The sequence below is a fragment of the Sander lucioperca genome, chromosome 11, assembly GCF_008315115.2.
Source record: "Sander lucioperca isolate FBNREF2018 chromosome 11, SLUC_FBN_1.2, whole genome shotgun sequence".
Lineage (NCBI taxonomy): Eukaryota > Metazoa > Chordata > Actinopteri > Perciformes > Percidae > Sander > Sander lucioperca.
In genome coordinates, this window is record NC_050183.1 from 12,086,297 (window position 1) to 12,108,150 (window position 21,854).

Genomic DNA, 21,854 nt, shown 5'->3' on the forward strand with positions numbered 1-21,854 from the left:
CACACACACACACACACACACACACACACACAGCTACTTCTGTATTTCTGTCATATTTAAAGTCATCAGAGCGAGAATGAAATAATGACCTAACGGGCTGGTGACAGCGTCTGTGTCAGCAGCTATGAAGGTTTAATCGCACAATTAGTCAATCCAATTCATCTTGCCAGCAGCAGACAAGTTTTGATGGCATCAACAACTGCAAAGTGATAATTATCTTCAATCTGTTGCCAAATGATGGTGTTTCAGTTGAGAGCTGCCGGCTCCACCCAGGCTGTGGTTAGTGTCATCAGAGAGGCTGTTGTGCTTCAAACGCCCATAATAACTGATGCAGGTTCACACATAGGTGGAGAATACACTGTGCTGACGTGTGTGTGTGTGTGTGTGTGTGTGTGTGTGTGTGTGTGCGTGCGTGTAGGTGATGTCAAACTGTGTTGTTTTTGCCGTTTCATGTCATTTTGAGTGAGAATGTTTTCAAGTACATAAGGTCAGAACAGTCTTTTAAGGCTGCTTTTTGGGACACTTAATTTGAACATGAGGTTTCTTGGAGTATAACTCTTGTACATATAAATACAAGTCGTTACTGTAACAAGTTTTTGGTTGAATGTTTTTGTGTTTTGTCATATTTATGTTTTTGTCAAGCATGTGAAATAATGTTCGACTTGAGATGAAGACAGTACATGTAAGGAGGGTAGAATAGAGCATAAAGCTAAAGACATAACAGGTACACACTCACATATACCGTACATGTACACACACAGTATCCATACACACCAACTGACCCTTTTTTTGTCAAAGTCCGATCGACGAGGGATGTCTCTCAGCCTCATTCAGACAAAAGGAAGAAGTTCGTGCTTCATCTTTTCCATGAATACTGTCAGATCCAGAAATAGATCACTGATGATCTCAACCTCTGTCTGGATGCTGAAGTGTGTTATTTTAGCACAAGTAAGTTGAGGACAGAAAAGCTCAAATGACAAAATCCCATTTCTTAGAATCAACAATGCCTCATGTTTAATCAATTTAATATTTCCTTTTAAAAAGATGTACATGGGGGACAAACAGATTCATTTTCTATAGTATTGAACAACATACAGTACATGTCATGTTATAATTATCATGTGACAAAACAAAACAACAATTACCGGTACTGTCCCTCTTATTTACTCAGATAAAACAGGCTCACTTCTCAGTGTGAACCTTTATTATAGGCACAGGTAGATACAGAGAAAATAAAATGCCTTTCAGACACTAAAAACATGGAACTATCTTCTGAAACTTTATGTGCAACTGATAAATGATACAAATGGTGTGTTCAATAATGAAAAACTGTGGGGGTGAAGTTAGCTGTACACTGATGGCATACAAATTATCCGCACAAAAACTTTAAATTAAATAATGTTTCTATGCTCCACGTGGATGGATTAGCAGACTGTTTGACTTTTTTGAGACCCTACACACCATCCGAGTACCGAACATTTGTTAAGGCGTTCCCAAAACCTAAATGTTTGTTTATGCCGCCCAAATAAGTTATTTTTATAGTCCTAAAATTGTTAAGATGTTAAGAGCGCTGGGAAATGCCAATATCTGTACAGTGCCCCTTCAGAATTTGCTACGGTATTTGACATAATTCTAAAATTTGCATGGTGATTTTGAGGCACTACACGCCAAGTCTGGGAGGGTACATTAAAAGCTTATATTCTGATAGAAATGAACAAAGGAACCCAAAGAGGATGGCTGGTGGGTCAGGGGTCCAGCTCTGCAGATTGGTATTGTTACAACAGGCTCAAATTGATTTCTGAATAATTAAAAGCACAATTGTTAAAATGATAACAATTACAACAACAGTGAACTAATAGCACCAATCCAAACCAAAGCACCACAATAAAACAAAACAAAAGAAACAACATTGCAGCTAATCCCCATAAAGACAAACTGTAGCTTTGTCTCTTTACAATGAAATGATGTGACATGTAGTGTTACACAGAGCTGCTTTCAGCGCTGATCAGTGTGAACGTTTGTGAAGACACCGGCCACAGCAGAGCACAGTGGACGTCACAGTGATGACTGATCTCTTGTTTCTAAAATTATTCAGGATGGAGAAACAGCTGAAACTGCATTTTTTTTTTAAATATGTGTCAATAAAAAAATCTTCAATGAAATCAGCGCTACACAAATGCACGTTTCCTGTATGATAGCTGGGAATCTGTGACCTTTAGGGTGACATAATCCCATCACTATCTTTAGAAGGACAATAGCTGACATTGGTTTGCACAGTGGTTTTGGGCTTTTTGAGAATTCAGCGCACAGCTTTACACTGACTGTGTCGATTCAATTAAGCAACTATAATCAATATTTATATAATACCAATGTATGAAATGAGAATGTGAAAGGGGTCCCTCATAGTGATGAACTTCAAGAGAATTATCACCTGAATCTGCAGCTCCCCTTGACTTAATGGCGTTTTATAGTGAGTTTCTAATTGTTTAGCTGTTCAGCCCACAACTTTACAGTTTTTGGTTCACTCTCATCGCTCTCACTGAGTCATTTTCAGCTGCAGCAGGCAGCTGTTTTCAATGAAAAAGCTCTAAGAAAAATCACTGTACACTACCTGCTTAGCAGCAAACGACAGACAGAGAATAGTAGGTGAACATAGTGGAGCATTTAGCAGCTAAAGAGACAGATATTTCCATCAGGAGTTGGTAGAGACCAAAACAGAGCTCAAAGAGAGTGAATATTTACTTATATTTATCAGGTGGACACAAACATGACTCCAAATGAATGTTGCTCTGTAACTGCGGGATGTGTAGGCAATTGTTTGCTAACAAGTTCAACAACTTAAAACAACTTGTTTCTACTGCCCCCACATGGTCAAACAAAATCAGCTATTATCACACTGGAAGATTAGTTTAAATGATAATTCTCTAGTTTAGACTAATCTGTGGCAGAAATCTTTCCACAGCAGGCTTAATGATGGTTTCCGACTACATCAAATACATCAGATCATTGCCACAAAGAAATCAGATTTTATGGTTGTGTAAATCCATCCTCAGATTAGCACTCCTACTATAAAATGCTGTTTGAAAGCAGTGTGGTCAGAGGTCTTCACTCCTCCTTACTGGGCCTGTTCCTGCTGGCAGAGCTGACTCAACTGTGTCTCACTGTGCTCGGAGTTTCCACTCACAGTAAAAGTTACTAGCACTGTCGATTGAGTGGTAACATGTGGCGGCAAAAAAAAAAAAAAAATGAACAGCAAGGCCCTGCGCTGAGGGATTTTCAGATAATGACACTGAACCGAGCTGCCGCAGCCACTAAAAAAAAATGCTATCATCTAAAAATGTCCTGGTTGGTCAGCACTGGCTTTGCTCACTTCACTAAGTGTCTCTATGTGTCCTGTGCAGCTTGAAGCTCTGCTTTACTGTAGAGGTGATAACATTTAAGCAAACTAACCAAAATGGCAAGACTACGGCAGGTTCACTGCAGTGACACATTTATAGCTTCCATAGAGACATCAAGTCAAAACAAACATAAAATACACAAGACCTCTGACTGCTGACACTTTGTGCAAATCAAACTCTGCTCATACTTCAGCTGAATAACAGCGAGGACTTGATGAATACGTTGATACGGAACAAAGCAATGGCATAAAAACAATGTGGTCAAGTAACAACTATTAGATAACATAGAAACAAATCTTTCATTTTATAGCATAAGATATTCCTTTTCATGGGCGAAGATATCTGGTAAATCATTTTCTTTACAAAGTGGATTTTTTTAATTCGTAACTAAACAAATATCACCTGTTAACATACAGGTTTAAGAGAGTACTGCGACCAGCCCTGCGGCCAAAGAGAAATATAGTAGCACCAAAATATTACAACAGAGGGATCATTAGAAAGACAGGCGATGGAGGGAAGTTGCTCTCTCCCTCTCTCTGTCTCTCCAGGTTTCTGCAGCCCTCCCTCCAGTGGAATGTAAAACTCAGCTCAGGCTGTTATGGCCCAGCTCGGCCCGGAGAGGCGTCTGGTTTGTGCTGGATTCTGGCTGGAAAAAAGGTCCCTCTTTACAGTAACAGGACCAGGTGTCAGTCCGACAGCATTCCAGCTCGATCTCTCACTCCTCTGATAGAGGTAGTGTGAGGGCTGCTGTTACAAGGCTCAGTGGGAGGGTTTCAGGCTTACTGTGAGTGTGTACAGGACCCAGAGATTGGATGCTGTGAGCTTCACGGTGTCAGGTCAGTGTCCCTGGCAGGTCTTGCAGCACATTTGTCTGAAATATGGCCTGCTGCAGAACTTGAACCTGAGCACCAGGGGGCAGTAGGCCACAGTGTTCACATCTTTACACTCTGCAGGAAAGACAAACATGAAGCAGCCTGATCAATGCATTACAATGATCTTTTTAGAAACTGTACAGGATTTCAATCAAAATACCAAGAATAGTATCATTTTTATGCACCTTTATTGTTCAGACTTATACGACTTGTATGGAATGACATAAATCCTCCCGGCATTTGGCCTGTGGATTAAATGATTAATTAATTAATTAACTTCTTGATGCTTGAGAAAATCAGATATGCCACATTTTGTATATAAAATGTAATGCAATGCAATAAAAAAAGTTTTATTATTCGTACGTACACTATAGATAATGTATGTAGAAGTCCATTGGAGTTGGGTTACAAATGTTTAAACACATTCATTTGTATATTTAAAAAATGTATATCAACTGTAAACAATGAGAAAAGGCCGACTACCGAATGAGTCACTGATATCTGATTACACAGATACCTTTCACAAGCTACATTGGCAGCTCAGACATTTATATTTACTACATTTTGAGTGAGACATTTTTAATTTAAATTTGATTTGATGACATCCAGTTCATAATAATTGAAATGAAATGAAATTTAAAACAAAAATGTTTAACAAATCTGTGGATTTTAAAATCGTATTCTCAATTAGCACGACATCTCGTTCCATTGCAAACTCTTAGTGGGAAATGGTTCTATAATGTTATTTCTGTGACATATGAGGAGGAGCAATGATTTGACCTCTTACCTTCGGGGTTGTCTGTACTGATGGGCAGATTGAGGTCACATTTGCTCTTGCACTGCTGCATGCCTGCTGGCCGCTGATGTTCAAGACACTCATTGGACGGCTGGCGGGAGGGGGTCAGACACTGCACCGAACGCATCTCCTGACCCAGACCACACCTGGCAGAACACTAAGACATTGGGGATTGTATTTAAGTACAAAACGGACACTGAGTTGTATAAAGTCCCAGTACAACCAGGAAGAGGAACAAGAATAAACCAAAAGCCTATAGTACCTCTCCCCAGGGACCCGTCACCCACTGAGGGGGAGGGCAGCGCTGCAGGTTACAGCGTACCCTGGAGGTGGGCCGGCCATGTTTAGGGCACTTGGACTCTGGTAGGTCGTCACCGCTCTCCCCGCTCTTACACAAGACCACACGGTGCCTGTAGCCAGGACCACAGCTGGGCGTACACTGCGGATAGAGGGAGAGATAAAGCAATAGAGAGAAAAAACATCAGGCGGGAGGGCAGGGAGATGGAGGCAATGGGAGGGTGCAGCAGGGGGTCACTGCGGTCATAAGAATGCAAAAAGAAATCTTCTTAATCCACTCAGCAGAGGGCAGCAGCTGTATAGGAAAGTCAAGAGCCGGCTTAGTTCCCGTAAATCAGCTGGACATAATTCCTCTTGTGAGTGTGCCATTGCTACATTACACAAGACGTCAAAGAATAGTTGAACACTGCAGCACTTCTGACACCATTTAACTTGGTTTCAATTCATCCTTAACTGTGACAACAGAGTTTAGATGCAGGAACAAAGTGAGATATGAGAAGATGAAGTTTTCAGGCCTGTTGTAAAAAGTCCTTTAAGTACAGTTTACATGTCTGCAAGGACATAGAAGACACTCAAACTACGCGTCAGAATTAAAGATTCCCACATGACAAGTGTAACAATATGTATTCATGACTTCAACAACATGTTTAGAGTGATGTATTTGTCTGCTCCGTGCCTCTATTGTGTATTTCATGGTTTAAGTTCTCTTACTTTCTCCTGGCAGATGTTTGGGTTTCTTAGGTTCAAGTGGAAAATAAACTATTGCTCCATCTGTAAGGAATTCTGTACAATGTATTGGTTCAAATTCAGCTGAGTTTACTGAAAAACAGAAACCACATGCAAGATGGGAGACCTCTGACGTCTGCCTACCTCGGACCAGTCCAGGGCCAGCCACTCAGGGGGGCAGCTGTGGTTGCTGCAGGGCTCAGTGGGGGAAGGGCGTTGGGTTGTACACGCTGAGTCGTCCAGGACCTTCTCCTCCGTCACAGAGATCCTCCTTTTACATAACACCTCCCGTGTCCGCAGGCCACCATTACAGCTGCGACTGCACTCTGACCACTCTCCTGTCCACCAGCTAGCAGCAGAGAGGGGCCTTTTTTGTTTGCATTACATAATATAGTGTAGACATCATACTGTACAAACAGGAATTACAGGTAGGAATAGGAAAGCCCACCAACACACATACAAAATTGGTAAACAGCATTACAGTTAAAATACACACACACACTTGTATATGTGAACAAAAAAAGTATATAAGACTTAATAAAGATAACAATTTGTAATGAATAAATGTGAATGTGCCTAAAGATTAATTACACAGAATATACAGAACTCTGACATCCAATGCCTCCAAACCTGAATTAGGATAAAACATTTGTCTTTTGTATTCCATATGAAGAAAATCTTATCAACAAGAGACTACTCACGATGGAGAGCACGGCTCAGTATTGCAGGTTCTCCTCTTCTCTTTGGGTTTGTTCTTCTTGTCACAGAAGTGGTTGTAGACGACTGAATGATCTGCCTGCTTCCTACACACCACCTGCTGTGTCTGCACACCTGACCACAGTTGAAACAACACGAGACAAAAGTACAAAAAGAACATTATAACGGGCCACGGAAAAAATAGCATTCATTCATCGCAACATTTTTATTTATTTTTAAAGATAAGTTTGGGGCATTTTAGGGCTTTATTTCCGACAGGACAGCTTAGACTTGAAATGGGAGAGAGAGGGGGAATGACTGCAAAGGGCCGCAGGTCGGAGTTGAACTCGTGGCCGCTGCGTCGAGGACTAAGCCTCTTGATATGTAGAGATGGGAAGTAACAAAGTACAAATACTTTGTTACTGTACTCAAGTAGATTTTTCAGATATTTTTACTTTACTATTTATTTTTGTGCCGACTTTTTACTTTTACTCCTTACATTTTTAACACGAATATCGGTACTTTCTACTCCTTACATTTTACAAAATTGGCTCGTTACTTTAGTTTCAAATAATTTCAGTGGAATTACCGTTATTATTTTTCGCGTCATCAATACCGAATTCAATCTAATTGGATGGGAATATAAGTTGCACTTGACGCACCACTACAAGACGACTCGACAGATTCGGCGGCATTCATTCGCGGCAAATCATTGCGGCTTGATGGCGGTAACGTTAGCACATAGTAGTATGGACGGCGACATGATTGAAAATGAAGAAAACGGAGATCCCAGAGATTCGGCAGACAAGCAGCAAGGCATTCCCAATTATCCTTGGCCTTATCTGACATTTGTGTGGTCCAGGTAGCTTTGCATAAAAAATGGTTGTCATTCGCAAGGCTACTTTTACTTTTATACTTTAAGTAAATTTCCAAGCCTGTACTTTGTTACTTTTACTTGAGTAAAGAAGTTAAATCAGTACTTCTACTTTTACCAGAGTATTTTTTAACACAAGTATCTGTACTTCTACTTGAGTACGGGAAGTGAGTACTTTTGCCATCTCTGTTTATATGGACGCACACTCTACCAGGTGAGCTACCCAGGCACCCACATCGCAACATTTTCAAAAAGAATACATTTAGGAGTTCACATTTTTTCAACATTTTTTGCAGTTAATTGGCAGCCACAATAAATGTTGTATCCCCCAAATGAGCACCTAATGTTCAGCAATAAGCATAAAAAAATGGAGAGAAACAATGTCTGGTATTTACTGATTTAATTTACATCTATTTTTATATTATGCTCATTTGATCAACAGAACAAAAGCTCTGTAAATGAGCCAGAAAATAAAATGCACATTTTCATCTGTTGCCTGTGGCCAGATAAAACAGGCGTCTCATAGACATATCTTACAAAATGTATGTACACAACATAACAAATATGCACAAAATAGTACAGCATATCTGTTGTATCTATGCTTTTTAATGGCATCCTAGCTTTCGTGTAGTGCCAGAGACTTGTTGTCTTGGTGATGATGTAAAACTGTCATCTATAACAAGGTGACAACATTTTAGGTGCTGACTTACAGACTTTACAGAGCATTCAGACCAAAAAAAGTGATCCGGCGATTTGCCACAGGGTTGTACGCCGGAGGGAGTGTCAATGAAAAGGCCCATTTGTGTGACGTCCTGTTGTGTTCTTAAACCAACACAACAAAGCACAAGTAGACTTTATATTTCACAATTACTTTTTTCCTTCAGATCGTTTATAGATAGCTAAGTTTCCGACCGCACTTGAAGGCAGCTTTATTTCACAGGAGAGAAAGAAAAGAGACGAGTGAGACATAGAGAGTGCTTTGTTGTTGCAGGAAACATTCAGCTATTACACAAACTCCCAGGCAGTTCAGTGTTTGTGTTTCATTTTTTACCCTAAAAGTGTTTTAAAACTTTCTTTTGGCAGCGATAAAGGCAGTGATGTTTCCTGTTTACTGTATGAGATTCTCACACCGGCTCATACCATAGCTCAAAAGTCTGATTGCCGTTTACTTGATTGGCCATCGCAGCGTGAAGTGGGGTTGCGTTTCTCCAAAAGTTGAGTCGGTCTGCGACCCCCGCCGCAGCCTAAACATACTAACCCCATTCAAAATGAATGGAAGTTTTTTTTTTTGTGTTTTTGCCGGACCATCGGACAGCTGACGCAGGCTGTCTGAATGCGGCCTTAAAGGCACACTATGCAAGATTTGTACCTTAATATAACAGCTTCGAAGTCATTTCGAAGGTAAACAAAGTCGTAGTAGGAGAATCATCCCGATAGCAAAGAAGGGGGGGACGCCGTTGGCCAAACCAGCAATGCAGGTTTGGGAGATGGTGCCCCACCAAAATCTCGTGAGAATCACAAATTGCTTTACTACTATCGGTTCTGCGAACATCCGCTACACCCGCCAGAACCTTTTGGACATTGGTGACCAGCACCAGGTATCTATTTCGAGTGTCTTTCATTATACGCACAACATCCCAGATTTGTATTTACGACAGTAACGTTAAATACAAGTACTCCACAGCGACTCTAGGGGTAGCTGTTTGACAAAAAATGGAAACTGCATAGTATACCTTTAAGGTCCTTCTAGAGCTGCAGCGAGACACTCACAAAATAGACTTTTAAGCCATTTAATCCTTAACCTTTATGTGACATCTGCCCCAAGTGAGTGGGTTCAATCACGATGCAGGTACATACATCTGTTCACACAACCACATCATAAAGAATTTTGGAAACAAAACCTTGTCCCCTTGTTGTTATGTTAAAGCTTAGGGTTAGTCTCTAGGAAAAGAATGTATGTCAATGCAACATCCTCCTAACAGTTTGCTTTTGTGTGTGTGTGTGTGTGTGTGTGTGTGTGTGTGTACCTCCAGCGCAGAGAGCTGAGCAGCGTGACCAGGAGTTGTAGTGCCAGGCAAAGCCAGTCAGAGGTTCCCTGTTCAGTGGGGGGTTGAAGCGATAGTGGATCCCTGGGTTCTCCTCCCGCACAAGCACCTAAACATATAATCCCAACATTTAACACTATATGATGATGAAACTTTTGTTGACATGTTTTTTAAAGACCTGTTTCTTTCCAATTCTGAGTAAAAAGCAACAAGCACACCACTTGCTTTGTCTCCTTTGTGGTGCAGGGAATTAATTCCCCTGAAGATCCATTTCCAAATGTGGATTTGTGTCTTGAGAAAGGTCCCTGACCAAAACGTTGACCGACCATATAAAGCAATGCAGAGGTGACAAGTGTGTGCATGATTTTTCTTTCCTTTTTCTTTGGAAATATTTCTGTCCATTCTTACCATGACAGTCAGGGTTATGTTTGTTGGCCCCAGAGCTTCAAGAGTTTCTGGTCCATCAGTGGGCCGCCTGTAGTGGAAGGTGGTACCGGCAACATCGAACCTGCGTGGTGTGTCAATGGTCAGCTTCCCATTGATAAAGTACTGGTCCCCTTTACTCTTCAGCACTGGGACACAGAGGAGAAGGAGAGGGAGGTAGAAGGAGAACAGTAAAGTAGAAGGAATAAATGAATGCACTAATGTTACAAATGCATCTAAAGCATCACCATAAGAAGATTCCTGAATAATGTTGTATTACAGAGTGAGATCAAAATAAGCTTTGTCTCAGAGATCATCACTGTGAAGTTTTTAGGCTACTGGAGCTAGCACAAACACTGGAAGCAGGAACAGCATCTTGTTAGCTAGCAAGCTAGTCGCAAATACATCCAAAGTGTGAGTTATGAAAATGTGCAAAGACAGCGACTTTACTGTAAGGACAGAAGACCCTGCAGCTTTTGTTAGTTAAGTATAATTTGCTTTTCCTACAAATGTTGAATACAAACATATAATTATATAACTTTGGAGTTGGCTGAATGCACTTTTGACAAGCTAAGCTAACTGCTTCCCCATGCATCTAGTGTTGACGCTAAGCAGCATTCACGCAATGTTAGCAGATTTATAAGAACAGGAAAACCTTCAGGCATTGTTCCAACATATTTCCTCCCACTGCAAGCCCTGAAGTCACATCATTTAAATTGGCCAAATTAGCTTGTTTTGTTATAGATATTTGCAGTTTAGTGCTAATTTGCAGCCTTTTTAGCGGGTAGCTTATAGCACAGGTTTCTTTAATTACAATAATAATTCTTCCAGTTCAAAGGCCTGGTATGGTGCATGCTGGGCCACTGCCTTACTGGGACACACAGATGAAACAGTCCAATAATTAATGTTTTTAGTGACACTTGTGTTCTTCCTGCATGTAAAAATGACTGCTATAAAAAAAAGGCCTACTCAATTCATAGATTTTAAACTGATATTAAAAAGCCTTTTAACAGCAGATATTTGATTTGTCGTGGTAGGAAACAGTAGCAGGTGTTACTAATAAGTTTTATTAGTGTGCCAATGTAAGAAAACTTTTTTGCACTCCTCTTTTGTCGGGCAGGTGCGTAGGATGTGATCAGAAATAGCAGATCAAAAAGTTGAGAGAAAAGTCCCGCACACTGACCATTACGCAAGCAATAATTTATTTAGAAAAATACAACGTTTCGGTCTCAGACCTTCATCAGGTAAAGGTAAGGTAAGGTAATTAGTGACATAACAACTCAAAAAAATGTGGTGTTTTTTGGCCTGTTGGATAGAGAGATATTAAACTGATATGGTCTTCTCATCAAACTCTTGGATAACTCATTACTTATCATTTTTATTGTTTATATTTTGTTTATTAAGACTCTATATATTTGCACTCTTTCCCACTTTGTATTGCAACTGCTGCACAACAACTTCTCTTGGGATAAATAAAGTTTTATCTTATCTTATCTTATAAAAACAAAACAAAAAAACAACACTACCAGTTAATACATTAATAGCTTTGTGCTTCCTGTTATGAATTTCATATTTTATTTAACTATTTACTTTGACAGGCAGTTACACTCAACATTAGCTTGAATATAATCTTACCCAGGTAGTTGAGGGAGATGTTGAGCTCTTGTATGTGGATGAACACTGATCCTTTAGGAATTCTGACCACTTCTTCATAACCTGAGACACACAAAGTCAAAAAAAGTAGTAAGCAGTGTTTAGCTCTGTGTTTAGCACTGTGGGATGTCGATGGACTAAGCAGAGGCTTCAGATTCCAGCTGCATTCCTGGGCAGCCTGCCTCAGCTACTCAGCTCTTTGCTAGAGAGCGTGAACTGCGCCAAGGGCCGGCTTCTACTCTCTTCTTCTTTTTTTCTCTATTCCTGCCATCTGTTTTGGTCTCTTGTCCTCTTTCGTTTTACACTCATCTCACCTCCGCTCTCCTCAGCTCAGCCACTGCAGCCCTGTAAATAACTCAAGCCTCACTAGAGGAAGAAGGAATAGAAAAAAATGAAGGAATTAAATAAATCCTTCCAGCGCTTTGACCACGAGAGGAAAGGAGAGGTTTGGCTCGTGACCTCCATGTGGAACTCTGTGAGGTGGGACTGACCCTGCTCTGGTCTTCTAGATGGAAGTGTTGAAGATTAGAGGGACAGAGTTTGAGGGTTTTGGCAAATGTGCGAGAAAAGTGTGTACCTCGGTTAACATTCAAGAACCTGTGTAAACCTTCAGTAACCCCTCACCGCCTACCAGAGCCACAGGCTGGGCAGATAGAAATAGACTTTAAGGGACATTGCATTTAAGCTGAGAGCACAGAGCAATGATTAAATAACACAGCATCTTTCAAAAACCTCAACTTTCACTTTTCTGGGATGTAAGGAACTCCATTAGTCATTTATGTCATTTCTCCCCTGTTTAACAAGGTATGTTCAATGGTTTGGCCTAATCCCAGACCATATTTAAATCACTTGAACAGAATGGAGAAGCACTGACTAAAGGCTTTAGAACTTCAGAAGAATCGTAAGCTTGTTATAGACATGACTAAGTGATTCTACCAGTCATGAATCTTTCTGTGTCCAGAATAAGCCTCCAATCCCGGCCTTTGAGTTTGGTTAGAGATGAGACGTGGTACTGTAGTTGTGACTAAGTCAACTGAGTTTAGACTTTTAACTCGAGTTAACTCAGTTTACTTAGGTTTTAATTGGCAAAAAGGCATTTGGGAAATCTACATTAAATGGCAAAAAGTATGTGGACACTACTTTCTAATACCTTGAACCCTGACTTGAGAACCAGGCCTTATCGCACAACATCAGTGCCCGACCTCACTATCTTGAAGCCGAATGGGAACAAATCCCTGCAGCAAGTTCCAAGGTCTTGTAGAAAACCCTCCCAGAAGCTGTTATAGCAGTATATAAATACCCATGGTTTTGGAATTAGGTATTTAACATATGGGTGTGATATTCAGTGTCCGCACACTTGTGACCATATTTTGGTGCCAAAACAAAAAATGCATATTGCATGTTGGGATGTCTGTACGCGAAAAAAGCATAAACTCAAAGAAATTACATAATTGATGTATTGCTTGCACTGGTGGTGCCCAACTACTGCAATGCATGCTGGGACTGCAGCTCATTAAAGGAGCACTCCACTGTCTTCTGTGGCCCTGGTGAGAGGTTTCTAAACTATTTTTGAAACTTTACAAAATAATTCTGATGATGATGTGATAGGCTTAAAGACTACACATGTTTAACAAGAAGCTTGTATTACAAACTGCAGGCGTGGAGTTAGAAAGACATGAGCCTTTACCATGCGCTCAATGGTGTTTTAAGCCCCCAACGTCGACTTCAAGGTAGCGCTGTGACCGTCAAGGCACCTAACCCTAACCATTGCCTATTGATTACGAAGACGACGTTGCTGGAAGACGACGTTGGGGGCTTAAAACACCAAACACCTTACCACGCACTAGTTGTATTTAATAGGAGCCAGCATTTCTTTTGTAGTACGACCCATACTAGGAAATAAACATCAAGAAAATCTAAACCTCTGCTTCATCACTTTTGACAATTCTTTTAATTGGTCTCTTGCAATTCCCCCAACCTTTATGGAAGTGCGATACTAAATCCCTGGAGCACCACTTTAAAAATAGCACTGACTGTGGATACCATCCCCAGATCAGAAAACACACGACTAAACAACCTACACTTCAACTTCAGTTTTACTAACGGATTTCTTTAGGCCAACGATAATGTTAGATATTTTGAGGGTAGTTGAGACCTCAGCTGGGGTTGACAGGCTGGCCTGGTCACTGTGGTGAAGAGCACAGCTGCCTGCTCAGGGTGCGTCCCCTCTGAGGAATCCTGGAAGGGGGTGAGTGGTATTGACAGTTGGGTGAGAAACTCTGAAGTTGGTGTTGCAAGGAGAAATGTAACCCAGAATAGATCCAAAAGCAGCTGGACCTCAAGCCACACTGGTCGGACCTCACCTAAATCTGTCTGCCACGTGTCCCTGGGTAACTGGTGGATAAATATATGTATGTATGTAATATATATATATATATGTACATATATTTATGATGAGTTATATGAGTTTTCAGGGAGTTTTTCTCTTCTTCTTAGAGAAATGTGGAGCTTTTATTTATAGGCCCAAGTGTGGCAGGCATTTTTTTGTTGTTAAACTTGGTAGCTTCCTTTCCCTATAAAACGTACTTGCCGTGAACCTTAAGGGTCGATTCTGGGCCCTATTCTAATCTCTATGTATATGCTTCCGCTTGTCACGTAATTAGTAGACATAATATATTGTTTCATTTGTATGCAGATGATACACAATTATATCTGCTGATGAAGTTACAAGGCCTTCCAATAAGACTACGCAGGAATTAATTGATTGCAATATAACATACAAATAAAAATTGTGTCCCCTGTGGTCATGAAGAAACTGCTTAATGTAGACAAAATGATGGGTAAGACTAGAATCTGTTACTATCTGTAATGCCAACTTTAAATCTGGGCTACATTTACTATAAACTGTTGAATATACACATCATTTATCCAAGTCCAGCAGGTGCTGAAATAAATGATTCTCCTGCAGCTTCAGGGAGTTCTGTTGGCTTTCTTGAATAAATAAGTAGGCTGCTGTGGACAGAGTTTGCATGTGAACAGACAATTATGTGATACATTTTGAATGTCTGAGGTATCCTAACTCACATTGCAAGTCAACTTTCCAAGAGGCATTTACAGTCCAGAGTATCAGAATCCAAATGTTGCATGTGCACATTTTGTTATGGTAAATGCCTCACGTTAACCTTATCTGGTTGTCAGGAGAGCAGAGATTTTTCCAAATCCACTTTAAACCACTCCCCCCCCCCAAAGGGGACCCCCCCCCCCCCCCAGGTCTCACAGGAAATGTATGAGATGCTTGAGTGTTTAAGTTCTGTACCTCCTTCAGGCAGCGAGTCATTGAAGAGTCCCTCCACAGACATACACCTGCTCCCGTCACCCCCACAAATCCGGCAGCGGTCCTCGCGAACGTCTGAGCCGAGGACTCGATCACAGCCTACGTGCTGCAAGAAGAGAGAAACCAGTGAGCTGCAGGGTCAGTCAGGGTCAAGGGGCACAATCAGTAAGTCGAGAGGTGTCAGAGGCCGGGCTGAGGGATTACCTCTAATGTCTTCCAGACCACTTTTCCAAAACACAGAAATATCAGATGCTCAGTCCAGATGTGTTTTCTGATCCTGTGCAGACATAATGCTCTTAGGTTGCTAAACTCATAGCTGTCGACATAAATAAGTTTCATGATGAGTGAAGCAGGTGGTTTTACTCAACCTCTTTAACAGTTAACCACACCTAAACAGTGTAGAGAATGAATGGCAACTGCTCTCACACTCATATATCCATTTGGCAGTTGCTTATTGTAGAGAGGGATAATGAGGCTTAAGTTTATTATTACTTTTACACTGATTAGATCACAGTTCAAAACTAAATCCAGAGTTGAAACTATGATTCACCCCATGGTTATCTGGTGGCTTTATATTGTGGGTAGTGGTGAGTTATTAAAGGTTTAAATGATTTAGGTGCAGACTAGCAGGAGGCCTCTTGTGTCTACATGAAGGCAGTGTTTCCCAGAGCTCACTGGGATAGAACAATACAGCATATATATAAAACGGTTTGTGGTGCTGAAATATCAGGAGAAGTGAGATGGCACATTGCAGCTTTAAAAGTGAACTTCCACACCACAACTAATTATCAATTAATGAACGAAAAGCGGACGGCAGGGGCGTTTCTAGGACTTGAGTAGATTCAGGGCTTAGCCCGGACCCATTTAAATAAACTGAATGCAATGCAAAACAGCGATTGGCTTGTCCAGCTTGTTAACAACCAGTGTATGTTCATTTTTTTAATTTTGAGCATTAAGCACTTCATTTCCTGCATTCTGGTGAATTTGTATGCACCCATTTCTACCTTTTTCTGAATCAATTTATGTTGGAAATATCTTTACGTAAAAGGCAAAAATAGATTACAATCCAAATATAAAAACATAATGGAATAGATTGCAGTAATGCTGTCAGGCATTCTGTATTGCTTTCATCTATTTATTCTCCTGTAGATCGGCTTTTCTAATTATATCTGAGTCAGCACACATGTAGCCTATAGGCATCATTTACTCCTCCCTCCTCTTTTGCATCTTTTGTTGAGGAAGTAACCTCCTTAAGTGTACATATGACAATTATTCACCTCAATGATACATGAATTCATTTTAATGAATTAATAAACCCCTGGACTGTAATATTTCAGATGTTTGAGCAAAATTTCTGCTCATGTTCAAAACTTTGTGCACATTCAAAATATATCTGTGTTCTCTGAGATTTGGAGGCGTCGTGATATTTTGAGAAAAATAAAGTTATAATAGCCTATTACAAGAAGAAAGTCACTATATTTCAGAACATAATCTACCTGTACCATAGTCTGCTGTGCATTACGTGATTGCTCTGCTGATACGGTAGATCTCAGACCTTCTGACAGACTCAGAGCCCCGTTTGAGACTCTGGTCTCTGAATAAGCGAAAGTTTAGGGAAGTGGCTGTGCGCTGCTCTACGTCGGCGGTGGAAAACCGGAACTACGGCAGAAATACACGGAGCTCAAATGCGACACATCTGCCGCAGCATGTCCACAGCAGAGCCTGAAGCTGCACAGACCATGGAAGGCGCACTGCTGATCTCTATTTTTACAGCGAGAGTGGACATTAAGCGACGCACAGGTCTGCTTCAGAGCTCCGTGTGTTTGAGTCTGAACTATACCTGCTGCATATTCAACAGAGAGGAAGAAACGGAGTAGCCCATAGGCTACCGACAGCAAAGAAACTTATTCTATAGGTTAGATTATTTTTAAGACCTATGTCTATTTTAACAGGCTGTAGGCCTATGCAGTATGTGCAAAGCTAAAGCACAATAAAATAAGGCAACTTATTATTTTAGGGGTTTACATAGGCTTTTGTTCAGTTTCATATTTGTCAGTCAACTTTTCAAAATACATTCGGGGCTACACTCAAAACATTCGGGACTGAAGCCCCGGCAAAAATGTTGCGTTTTTTCTTTTTTTTTTAAAGATTATTTTTTTGGGCTTTTCCGCCTTTAAATTAACAGCTACGTGAGAAAGGGGAGAGAGGGGGAAGACATGCAGGAAATTTGTCACAGGCCAAATTCAAACCCTGGACCTCTGCGTCAAAGCATAAACCTCTCAGTATATGTGCGCCTGCTCTACCACTGATCCAACCTGGCCACGGATGTTGTGGTTTTTGGTCATCAAACTTGAATTTGAACTTGACTATCAATGAACTTTAAAATCACTAGACTACAACTAAACTTTTAACATTTAAGTGCGGTTTGGCTTGGCATTTACCTCAGCATTAACATCTATATCAGCACCATCATCTCTCTCTCCCCTCTGCCTCCACCGGTTGCAGTGCCGCTATATATACTTCATTTTGTTTTTGTTTCCCATTAGATATACAGTATGATAAAGATGATAATATCATGATTTTCTGACTACATTTTGGAGTAATAGTAACAAGTAACAAGCAAGTTTTTCTCAGGTGGAGTTGGCCAAAGTAAATATTTTGTAATAAAGAACACTAAGTTATCATTTATTTTCTGAGCAATGTGATCCCATAGAAAACCCACCTCTGAACTGCACTTATGAGCGCTTCTTTACTCACGGAGTGAATCTGGAGGTTTATTAACAGATGCAGCTGGATGCACCTGAAAACAAATCCATTTTCCTAGTAAATCTGGCCCTTTATATTTCTGGCTCGGACAGACGTGCCTTTCGTCTGCAGCAGCATGTTGTGTTCAACTGGACTATCTGTTCCTTGGTCCTTTTTCTACTTCCAACACTTCTCCCTCTCCCCTTGTGTTTCTCTCCTCTGCTCATTGTCAGACCCCAATCTTGACCAGCAAAAAAAAAACAAAAAAAAACAGTGACCCAATGATGCTGCAAACAAGAGAAAGAGATTTCTCCACAGTGTGTTTGAAGTTTTACATAAAACATACGAGAGGTGAGATGATTTAGCAGGAGTGGGAGGAAGAAGATCTGAATGGATGGCAGACAGAAAAAGTTGCAAGAAAAAGGAAGTGAAAGAGAAAAAAAGAAGGGACATGGGGAGCAAATGAGACGAATGGATGTAGAGAGTCAGAGAGAGAAAAAGAAAAAGAGAGAGACAATAAGACCGCAGTGAATGAAAGCCTGCCTGCAGTGCAGACCGACTAACAGCTGAGCTGGAGGGTCACAGAGTTCCTCCGGAGCAGGACAGAGCAGGGGGGAAAACAGAGGAGAGGTGGAAGAGGACAGAACAGAGAGGAGATGTTGATAAACAAAATCCCTTTCTGGATAAGTTCAGCCTCCCTCAGCTCCTCTGTCTACATAACCTCGGAGACAGTAAAACAAAGCAAGATAATGGGGGGGCAGGGGGTAAGAGGCAGAAGAGGGGGAACAGAAAAATAAGATATTTTGGCACTCAGCAGGGAACCACAAAACAACAAGCTGGAGGTTTTTCCTTCTTCTTCCTCACATATTTTTCTCCCCATCCAAAGCTTCTACTTACTTTTTGGAGAAGAGCTACATTCAAAATAAACAACAAGTGGAACTGACAACAGAATCAATAGCATCCACGTACCATTAGCCTTGTTTTTGGTCTACGTCCTTTAACAAATGGGCCATGTGGGTGTCAAAATGGGTTTCAGGAGCCTGTTGGAGCCTGCTCCCCTTCAAAATGAACAGCAGTTAGATGTTTTGTTTTCATTAACAGCCGAGATTAAGAGAGAGCATCGGTAATGGGAATCTAAAATCGCTGCCAAAGTTAAGACAGATTCTCAGTTAAGCAGCTGATAGTGATGATCGTCAGCAGTCAGCGTGTATACTAGACAGTGGCTGCTGTCCAGAGTCTAGAGAGCGAGTATAAACAATATTATGTCAGTCTTGTGCTGATTCTGTATTCTGCTGCTTCAGCTTAAACTGTCTGCTCACATGCAGACGTTTGCATGGATGCTTACAAACACACGCACACGCACGCACACACTCACAGAAATGTCTTATCTCACCTTACACTCTCCATTTACACACACATCCAGAGAGTCATCTCGGCAAGGTGTGCCATCCACCACGGCTGGAGAACGCTCTGTGTAGAAGTTGTATCCTTCTGCCAGGCAGTTGAGAGAACAGGGCTTCACCCCACCTACACACACACACACACACACACACACACACACACACAGACAGAACATGCAGGGAGCATGGCATACATTATCAATATACCAGGTCTATCAACAGTATAGCAAACAAACATGGACAAAAACACATTCAAGCTCAAATGTAACTGCAGAACACATGTACTGTATGCACAAATCTTTACACTATATACACAAACGCACACGGTCACATATGAAAAATGTTCAATAGAAAGACGCATTTTAAAAGATTTTTCACAAGACAGATGTCACACACAGAAACCTTTTTTATTTTTTTAGTTTGATATTATTCATTTTACTGATCTTTGAGGCAAACAGCAATGGTAGTTATCTGATATTAATAAAACATAATAAAGATTAAGAGATATGATCAAAAATGTCCAAAACAGCTATTAAATGGACCTGGAGGTGAGACTTTTTTCCATGGTCAAGATTGAACTTTTAAGTCAACCTAGAGGAGAATTCCTTCAAGAAAAGTCCAGAGCAGCTATTAAACTGAGCTAGAGGTGAGATGGTTGTGTCAACGATAAAACATCACTTTATGGGCTTTGTTTCCCCGATGCCCTTTTGAAAAGACACATGAAAAATCTCTCCAAGAACTGAAATTGTATCAGCCTGCTAGCTTGTGGCCAGTATTCTGCAGTCTGAGCTAATGCAAACTGTGCCGAACTTGAATGTGGGCCAATGACAGCAGTCAAACCTCCTGCAGGGCAACTGCCCAAAAACTGAATTCCTGTACCAAGCTGCAGGTTCACTCTGTGAGTTATGTTGGGGGGTTGTTTTTAGGTTGTTTTTCAGGATATATTTCAACAAAATTTGTAATCTATTCAATGCGACATGTGGTAAATAGTGTCATTTTAACATTTATGACTGGTTGCAAGTCTTTTGCACATGTTCTGCTGAATGCATCGCGTCCTTATGAAGGGTGCAGAGAGAAAAGGCAGGATGAGAGAGAAGAGTCTGCAGAGGGAGTAGGAAATGTTTTTCAGTGCTGACAACCAGAGAACAAGCAGCTGAACGTGATTAAATACACACACAAAGGCAAAACTACCAAAAACTCCTCAATGAATGTTTTCAAATACTGTATACACATTCACAGACAGAGCACTGAGAGCGGGTACACATCAAGACACTGATACCACCAAGGTTAGTGGCTTGATTCCCACTACACCACCCTTACAAAATATGTACAGCATATATGCACATGATACTCAACTTAAACTGACAAAAATGTGATTTAATAAATTCAAGAAAGACATATCAATATACAATTCACAAAAATATGCTTTTTGTTATTCCATAAAATGTTACAGAAAAAAACATTAAAATTTCCCTTAGCCCTAAGTGACATTCCAGCAACTGTTTTTGCCCAACCAACAGTTTAAAATGCAAATATATTTACTATCATATAAGACACAGAAAGGCAGCAAATCCTAATATCTGTGAACCTGGAATCAAAACATTTTCGGCATTTGGGCTTAAACACACACACACACACACACACACACACACACACACACACACACACACACACACACACACACACACACTTGCTAGAGGTCTTCTCCAGCCAAGTGGTATATAGTGTATCCTTCATTCATCTGTGCAGCTCGCCAACAGCTCCACTATTTGAGTGGCTGTTGACATCAGTTTGGGCTGTGTTTGTTTGGGCTGGCAGTGCTGAAGCAGGTACAGTATGTACTGGGAAGGAGAGAAAGAGAAAGAGAGACAGTGTATGTACTGGCATGGCCTGCAGACGACAAAGTGGTCAGACCACGGAAAACTACAATTCCCATGGTGCCTAGCTTTGGCAGGGCAGTAATGGCTTGCAGCAGGGTGTGTGTGTGTGTGTGTGTGTGTGTGTGTGTGTGTGTGAGAGTGTGTGTGTGTGTGTGTGTGTGTGTGTGTGTGTGTGTGTGTGTGTGTGTGTGTGTGTGAATCATAGCTTGCAGCCTGCAGGGTGTGTTGTATGGAGTGTGAAGGTTGAATGTGAAGGCTGTTGGACTGAGAACAGCAATGTGGAGCAGCTTGTTTGTTTAAAAAAAAATTGCAGCTTAAACGACAGACCTTTTTAATGAACTGTCCTTGGCTGCATGAGCTGGGAGAGAAAGGCTGTCTCTGTTCTAAGTGTCAGGAGAGAGAGAGAGAGAGAAAGATTGCATAATGGTGATCTAAATAAAGTAAAAGACGGAGAGACCAGAGCAGAGAAGACAAAAAAAGAGCAAGAAGAAGAAAATGAAACTGTCTTACCCGAGTTAGAGGGTAAAAGTTAAAGGAGGAAAGCTGAAATGAGAATTTGAGGAGAGTGAGAGGGCTGCAGAGGACAGACTAGGGGCTGGGCGGTGTGATCTGACCTTAACACAGGGCAGAGTCTATGGCACCGTTCCTATTTTAACAGCTGCAAGGGATCTCCATTGTAAAATCAGCTGACTTGATGAAAGGAGCACTTGTTGCC

At 41.0% G+C, this 21,854-nt stretch overlaps 1 protein-coding gene across 2 annotated transcripts in view; it reads right to left on the reverse strand.

Annotated features, from left to right (window-relative positions):
• Positions 1-991: 991 nt before the first annotated feature.
• Positions 992-21,854, reverse strand: part of adamts10 (ADAM metallopeptidase with thrombospondin type 1 motif, 10) — a 56,898-nt gene continuing 36,035 nt past the window's right edge. The window contains exons 17-27 of one of the 2 annotated variants that reach the window (XM_031308461.2): positions 19,253-19,386; positions 15,097-15,220; positions 11,763-11,843; positions 10,113-10,276; positions 9,687-9,813; positions 6,791-6,920; positions 6,234-6,438; positions 5,329-5,505; positions 5,058-5,223; positions 4,456-4,515; positions 992-4,345 (exon numbers count right to left, since the gene is read on the reverse strand). In XM_031308461.2, the coding sequence (XP_031164321.1) occupies positions 4,236-4,345; positions 4,456-4,515; positions 5,058-5,223; positions 5,329-5,505; positions 6,234-6,438; positions 6,791-6,920; positions 9,687-9,813; positions 10,113-10,276; positions 11,763-11,843; positions 15,097-15,220; positions 19,253-19,386 (1,478 nt within the window). In that variant the 3' untranslated portion in view covers positions 992-4,235. The remainder of the gene's footprint in view (positions 4,346-4,455; positions 4,516-5,057; positions 5,224-5,328; positions 5,506-6,233; positions 6,439-6,790; positions 6,921-9,686; positions 9,814-10,112; positions 10,277-11,762; positions 11,844-15,096; positions 15,221-19,252; positions 19,387-21,854) is intronic. The other variant, XM_031308462.2, reaches the window with a different exon arrangement.